This window comes from Gambusia affinis, linkage group LG05, assembly GCF_019740435.1.
Source record: "Gambusia affinis linkage group LG05, SWU_Gaff_1.0, whole genome shotgun sequence".
Classification (NCBI taxonomy): domain Eukaryota; kingdom Metazoa; phylum Chordata; class Actinopteri; order Cyprinodontiformes; family Poeciliidae; genus Gambusia; species Gambusia affinis.
The window spans coordinates 28809186-28816968 of record NC_057872.1 but is presented as its reverse complement, the minus strand read 5'-3'; the positions used below and the strand labels follow the sequence as shown (position 1 = coordinate 28816968).

The following is a 7783-nucleotide window of genomic DNA, read 5'->3' as shown; positions in this document are numbered from 1 at the left end:
CGTTCCGTCATATGTTTGGTTGAAAAAGGAGGATTACTCCTTCAGACGTTTGTTTGATCCATCTGTTTCCTGAAAAGACCTGCTGGGCTTGGACAGCGGTAAAACTAATGCCCTGCAGGTGCATCACGAAGTGCATATGCTCACACAACAGGGAGTGTGTAGGTGGTTAAAAAAAAGAAAAATATTACAGAAACACAATGCAAACAGCAGAAATTATTACATGGAAAAAATATAAAACAATGAGCTGAATTGTTATGGGTTCTGATGCGTGTAGTTTTAAATTTTAAAAAGATTGGGAAATGAAAGATTTAATGAATTATGTCTTTCTAAAGATATAATTCAGCTGCTGATTTTGATAGCCGAAAATTAGTGATATGCTCACCAATTGCTGCATAAGGTCCAAAGAGAGTGAGCAACTGATAATGAATGGACACTCCAGAAAAAACACCAATAATGACAAGTAATATTTAGCATCATGACAATTTCATTCATGCTTACTCTTTGTTTTTTTTTTGCATTTTTCCATTATTGTGACTGCTCAATTTCTACCCTGTTTTTCTCTGTGATGTTGAATAAACTTAAATTTACCCATAGTATGATGGCACAAAGCAGGAAATTCTTCTTCATCCTTCCCCTCATTGTCATTTTGGTGGTTCAGGACACCTGAAGCAAGTCCATCTTGATGAAAAGAACTGGCACAAATGTGAGGTCCGTGTGACCAAATCCAACATTCAGGAGTTAGTTTGTACATCCTGACATAAATTTAATCTCCTTCAGATCCTTTCACAACCACAGGAGAAAAACTGGACCTCCTCTTTTTAATCCAAAGGCTTCTCCAGCAAATGAAGAAGAATCTGACCGGGTTGGGTTACTCTGGACTGAAATAGGAGGGACTGCATGCGTTTCAACAACAACCAAACAAGCTGATTGGTTCTATTTTCTCAGTCAATGATGCAATGCTTGCAATTAAAAGATCACTCCTCTGTTTTCCAATTTCAGTTTGTGTCTTAATTACATAGATCTGACAAAATACAGTGGCATAAAATTAAGTCTGATAAAATACAGTGGCATAAAATTAAGACAAAATAACCTAAATGTTGTGTTGAGGTGGCAGAGGTGAGTCTTATGTCTACATCCTTTTAAACTTACTTAGATTCCAGGTTTTCTACGCAATACTGCATATGTTGTGAATATGCATTCGTGAAAATGGATGAATACATGTAATTGATTTAAAAGAAGAGTATTTTTTATTTGCAAACCTGTACAGTACTACATTAAATAAAATTACCAAATTATATTAACCGGTGTTGGTGTGGAGTAAAAACCTCTTGATAAGAACTCTTCATCTGGGCAGTAGTTTCCTTATCTATTTATTGTCTTAAGCTATGTGTAAAATCTGTTCAAAGCTCAAAGATCAGGGTGGTGACCTGGATCCCGCAGGCGTCTCAAAGAAATGTGCGATTTTCAGTCGACTGAAACCTCCCCATTGATTAACTCCAGCTGTTACACAGATGATATCTTCTTTTTGACAGAAATCAATAGATATGTATCGTTTTGTTTTCCTTTCTTGTAACATTTATGCCCTGTTTTCATGATTTGCGAGTACATTTTACTTACAGTACTTTCTATGGGACATTCCAGTTACACCCTCCAGATTTCTGAGCGTTTATCTCTATCCTGGGCTCTGATTTGCTAATATTATGTCACGTGGATTCTCTCCTCCAATTAGAAGGTAGTTGGGTGGGTCAAAAACAGGAAATGCGATATTTAACAACACATCTGAATGTTTGTACGCCTTCCCTCTTCCTCATCCTGTTTCTACTTAGTCCTCCCACAGTTCCAGCTCAATTCTTCAAGATAAATTGTATTGTAGCCGCTCGGTTATCTCAGTGTTGTCACTGGTAGCTTTCTGAGCTTGTGCTGTTCGGCAGACAACTCACTTCCTGTAAAAGTCCTTAACTAGTTGTTTTTTGCACTCCAATCAAATGGCCTATCCAGGATATGGAGCTCCCGGCGGTGGATTCCCAGGAATGGTGAGAAAAACTTAACATCTAAGTGAATTAAAGTTAAAAACAATGATTATTATTGTTCTTCTGTCCCAAATCGGACACCTGACCCAAACAGTGCGGAAGTGATAAATTAGAAACAGCAGGAATCTGCTAGTGTTTATAGAAATTATTTTATAAATCCCACGAAGCTGCAGGTATTTTTTATTATTATTATTTAAATAGGTTTATTTAATTTTGTGCATTTACAAGTGATTATTTCTTTGTTTCTTAAATTAAGCTGATGTTTCTCCAAATAAAAGGTCTTGCATTTCTTAACATTAAACTCAAAAAGTTTTTTTAAATTAATCCTTATGTTCAATTGCAGTGATGACTCATATTTATCTCCAGATGATTAAATATTTCATAAATTATTAGCAAAATAATTAAACATTACTGAAAAAAATCTAGTTGTCAAGGATATATATACATATAAAAGATTAACCTTTTAACTTTAAGTTCTTCTTGAATAGTTGATTTGTGTGTGCGACTTCATTATACTGATTTTATTGTATCTTTGAGGGTGAGGTTGGGTGGCGTACCTTCATGATAAGACGTCCTCCGCTGAATCAGTCAATCAAAATTCTTTACTTTAAATAACCAATCATTATGAAAATGTTTTTCAATCGATAAGAAAATGAAGCGGCTACGATGTTATCTCTATTTCTGCAACAATGCACATCTTCTTGCTCCTGGGTGATCCACTGACAGAGATTTTAGTTTTGAAATATGTAACAAACATTGCAGAGAAAGACCTAACAGCTTATATCAACCTGTCTGGTTGTCAGCATAACTATTGTTTCAGTTTATCATAATAAAAGATTCAACCAGTGTGCTTTTTCTAAGGGTTTGTAAAGAAACAATGCATTTCTGACTTTGAGTGGTGTTGTTTTCTTTTATTTATTTTTAAGCTTTAAAAAGAGATTCTCAGAAGATTTTATGACCTTTTCAATAAAACAAAATATCAGTCCATTTTAAAATTAGGAATAATTTATAACCATGACATGCAGCTGTGGTTCTTTTGCAGGATTCAGTTAAATGATTTTTCAACACTTTGAAGTAACTTCCCCTGCTCTACGTTTTTCCCCAGAGTTAAGAAATTATTAAGCAACTATAGAGTAACAATCACTGATTTAATCTTATGCTTTCCTTTTCTAGCCCCCTCAGCAACAAGATCCTCTGTACGGATTCTTTTCCCAGGTGGCTGGACAGGTGAGACAATGAGTTCTTTAAATATGATGATGATAGTTTATTTCAGACAAACATATCACCAACAAACATAATAATAATCTGATGTCTGAAACCTCAACATGCTTCAGCAAAAAAAAAAAAAAAAATCTTTTAACAATATTGTGAATGTTTGTTGTTTCGTGTGAAGTTTCCTGCTTGATTTTTCTGTGTTCTCCCCTCCCTGCCAGGTTGCTAATGTAAATAAGAATTTGTTTTTAATAACTCAGCTAGTTGAATAAATGTTAAATGAATAATAAAAACATGCATGTGACTTTGTTGTGTGTTCTTCCATCCGTTTCTTGAAACCTCATCAGGATGGGCAGATCTCAGCGGATGAGCTGCAGCGCTGCCTCACGCAGTCCGGCATGTCTGGATCATACCAACGTAAGAGGAAAACATTTTAGTGGACATACCCACTTAAACGAGTCTAGATTTTATTACTTGTGCTCTTTTCGGCTCTTTATGCTGACATATTGCAATTTATTTCCATTTTTGATTAAACATAAACTACGGTATTCCAGTTTGTGGTTAAGCACAATCGGGTTAAAACTAAGGTTGTCACAAATCGTTTCACACAATTTTATATGTTGTGACCATAAACAATAGGTAAAAAGGACTTGTGTTTTATTGTTTTTCTCTTTTAAAGCTTCCTGAATGATTCCTGAATAGGTTTGATAACGTGTGCTTCTCTCTCTGCAGCTTTCAGCATGGAAAGCTGCAGACTGATGATTAACATGCTGGATGTATCCTTCATTATATGTAAACCACTTCACATTTGAGTAAAAATGTCCCATAAAATCTTTTTTAGGCGGCCAAACATTTAATTGAGTTATTCTATAACATTAAAGAGTAAATAGTTTATTTAAGACCCTCCGAATTTAACACCAAGCCTGTCAGAAAAGGAAAGAATTGCATAGATCAGGGGTGCCCAAAGTGGGTCCAGGAGGGCCGGCAGCCTGCATGTTTTAGTTCTCTTCCTGGTGGTACGAACAACCTCTTCAACATATCATTTGATCCAGGACTGTTAAACCAAGGAGATAACTAAATCATGCAGGATGCCGGCCCTCCTGGACCCACTTTGAGCACCACTGGCATAGACGGAGTAAAATACAAAAAAATGGGGTTAGGTTAATAGTTTTGGCAATGTACAAGGTTCAAATTTGTCAAGAAATGCAAAAAAAAATTATATTTTATACATTTTCTATTCAAAACACATGACTATCATATCTGACTCTTTGTCAAAGTGAATGCGAGATCCCATTTTAAATCAAATCAAATTTTATTTGTATAGCACATTTCAGCATCAAGGCATTTCAAAGTGCTTTACATCAAATCAAACACAGAAACACAATGCAACATAGAATCAGTAATCAAAACACAACAATGAGTCACGTTCCATCAGTAAATTTGTAATTGATTACATTTCAAACACAATCCTAAACAGGTTGGTTTTTAGTCGCGTTTGCATCCATAAAAGGTTTAACTGTTACACTCCTACTGTGTTATATGGAACAAAATACCTATTGCTATTTTTATTCCCACTCACCCAGTTTAAAACGATGTAAACAGCTTTTCAAAGGGCTTCCCGTCCAAATGAAGAAATATGACTTTTAACTTAAGTTGTGCCAAATTTTTGCCCCATTTTCCACTTAAGTTCATGCCAATTGTACAGAGTACTTCCTGCAGAGAGATGTGTTTTTCATCAACTCAGATATTCCTCTCACACACAGTCTCCATCTTTGACCACTTTAGTGTGTTAGTGGTTAGTGGGGGCTGGGATTTGTGTAGCTGGGTGAGTTGAGCATCTGAGTAAAGCAGCTGGTTTATTTTCTTGTAGGAAACAAACACTTCATGTCAAATGCTGTTACAGTTTGGTCCCTTTCTAATAGTAGTTCTGTAACATTTAGAGACAAAAATATCTCTCATGCTCTGCTTTTACAATTCTCTATGTAAAAGAAAAAGTAATGCAGTGAAAATACAGTTAATACCTTTGATTTGATTTAAATCAAATAAAAATTATGAATAAAAGATGACCAACTGTAAAATGATGAGTGCTTTGATTTATAGTTAAGGTGAAGAATTATACCAGTTTTCACAAAATATTTCTGAAAAGTAGAAATGAGAGCTTTTTATGTTTATGGTTTTGGGGAAAATCTGCACAAAAGTATTTTCTCTTCTTAGCAGTTTCCTAATCTCTTGTCTGGTTGTAGACAACACCACAATGCATCAAATTAACATGTTTCATCTTTAAAATTAGTCTTGAGTAAAGTTAATTTCTTCAGTTGTGTGAGGTCCTTGACTGAAAATGCTCTCAGAGGGACATGTCTGGAACGATGGGCTTTCCTGAGTTCAAGGATCTGTGCCAGGCCCTGAACGGCTGGAAAGCCACCTTTTCATCCTTCGATCGGGACCACAGCGGCACAGTGGAGGGCCATGAGCTGCAGCAGGCCATCACTACCATGGGTATGGACGGATTTCAACCATTTTTATTGTTTTTCGACTCTTCAAAACAACTTTGTTACTTTTGCTAAAATTAAGACCATGTTGGAATTTCTCTTAAGTGACGGTGCATCATGACATTGTCTTCATTGTAGAGTAAAAGTCACTCTGTCACAGGTTGGATGATTGATTTCTTTTACCCTGCATGTTTCTACAGGCTACAATCTAAGCCCTCAGGCCATGAACTGCATCATGAAGCGCTACAGCAACCATGGCAGGATTCCTTTTGATGAGTTTGTGAGCTGCTGTGTGAGACTCCGTGCTCTGACTGGTGAGTCCAGCTGGTATGAAAACAGAAACCCTGACGATATTGTTTCTACTTTTCCTAAAAACATGACGATGCGCAGATATAAAACATGTAGAGCAGAAAAATGGGTGCATGTTTATCTTTGCTCATTTTAGGACCAGTTTGGTTGAGTTTGTGAAATCCTCTCAGAGCTCACACGTCTGAACCTGCATGCATTTTAATATATTAGTTATTATGTTTTCTTTGTGGATCATATATTTAAAGAATGATTTATCCTCATCAGTTTACTTTCAACATGAGATGAGCTGATTGCATAATGTGCTTTGGACTGCAAGGTGGTCTAACTGCAGGATCCTTAATATTATTTGGGGGCTTAATAACATTAAAATAATGGGTTTGTGGTTTTGTGTTGCACGCTATTAATTTTTGACAGTTTAAACCACAAATGTGGTTCAGCCAACTGCTACCTTAAAAATGTTGCCAGGAATAAAGTACTTTCTTTTGAAACAAGATTCAGAAAAACTGGTTTTTATTTTTAGTAGGGCCTTTTGTTATCTCCAAATCTCTGTAAAAATCTGCTCATTCAAGTTGCTGCTGCCAGAGTCCTGACCAACATTAAGAAAATGAAGCACAGCAATTCTTAAGTCACTACGCTGCCTAAATGTTTATTGGGGAGATTCAAACATCTAATAAGGGATAAAATGATATTTTATCACCTTTGTTAGCATTTAGTTTTTAATAAGTGTTGGATGGTTTGTTTTTTATTCAATAAACATTTATTTTAGGTATTTCTTGTCTCAGTGTAACACTTCTAATTGCTTTGGTTAAAATTTTTGCACTTTTTGTATTTTTTAGATCAATTCCGAAGGAGGGACACGACCCACAGTGGAAATGCCTCTTTTCAGTACGATGATGTAAGTTTATGCAAAAGTACATTTACTGTTTTAGTTTGTGGAAGTTTAACAGATTGGTTAGGGACCAGATTAGTACTGTCAATAAAACTCAAAGTTTACACACTGGGTTCAACACATCTGGACCTTTTGCCTGGTCCAGATGTGAAGATACACCAGAACCTTTTGTCCCAGTTTTGACTTCAACAGATTTTCTTTACAAATTTCATATTAAAGATTTGTGGCTTCTATTTAGATTTAAACCTGAGATTTGTGCACATCAACATATTGGCCATATGTCAGCTGGTTTATTAACACAACAATTAAAAATGGTCTTTGCAATATGTCTGCAATCTTCCTTTTCTTTTATTTGAAAAAAATATGATAAATATTTAGCTCTCTTTTGCTTAGCAGGTCAGCTTGTTGCAGAATATAGTCAAACCATGATTTTTCTTTTTAAAATTAGAATTAGTAGAAATTATTTACTGTTGGATTATTAATAGTGCCATATTAACTCTGGTCATATCTCCGTCTCTGCAGTTTATCCAGGTCACCATGAGCGTCTGAAAAAGACACATTTTTTCCTGTGAGGACCTGCTGACCTTCTAACACTTTAATATCATTTACTTCATGAATTGCATTTGTTTTTTGTAAAAATAAAATAACAGGGTCCAAATGTCACAGTTCATTCCAGTTGGACAATTTCAAAGCCATTTTTAGCTTAACAGAGGAAGGAGAAATGTACTAACATCCCAATAGCATGGAAGTGCTTGCAGCCTTAACACAGTAATTGCTCTCACTGTTTGCTTTCTACCACATCATGTTAGCCCTTGCTTACCATTATGAAATTAATAAAATATTATGAAGTCTGA

General features: G+C 35.6%; 1 protein-coding gene across 1 annotated transcript; it reads left to right on the top strand.

Moving 5' to 3' along the window:
* Positions 1–1742: 1742 nt before the first annotated feature.
* LOC122831092 (sorcin-like) lies at positions 1743–7783 on the top strand. The gene is made up of 8 exons (XM_044117034.1): positions 1743–2033; positions 3204–3257; positions 3590–3659; positions 3975–4018; positions 5591–5738; positions 5932–6045; positions 6877–6935; positions 7452–7783. The coding sequence occupies exons 1-8, from the start codon at positions 1986–1988 to the stop codon at positions 7476–7478; spliced, it is 564 nt and encodes a 187-aa protein (XP_043972969.1). The 5' UTR covers positions 1743–1985; the 3' UTR covers positions 7479–7783.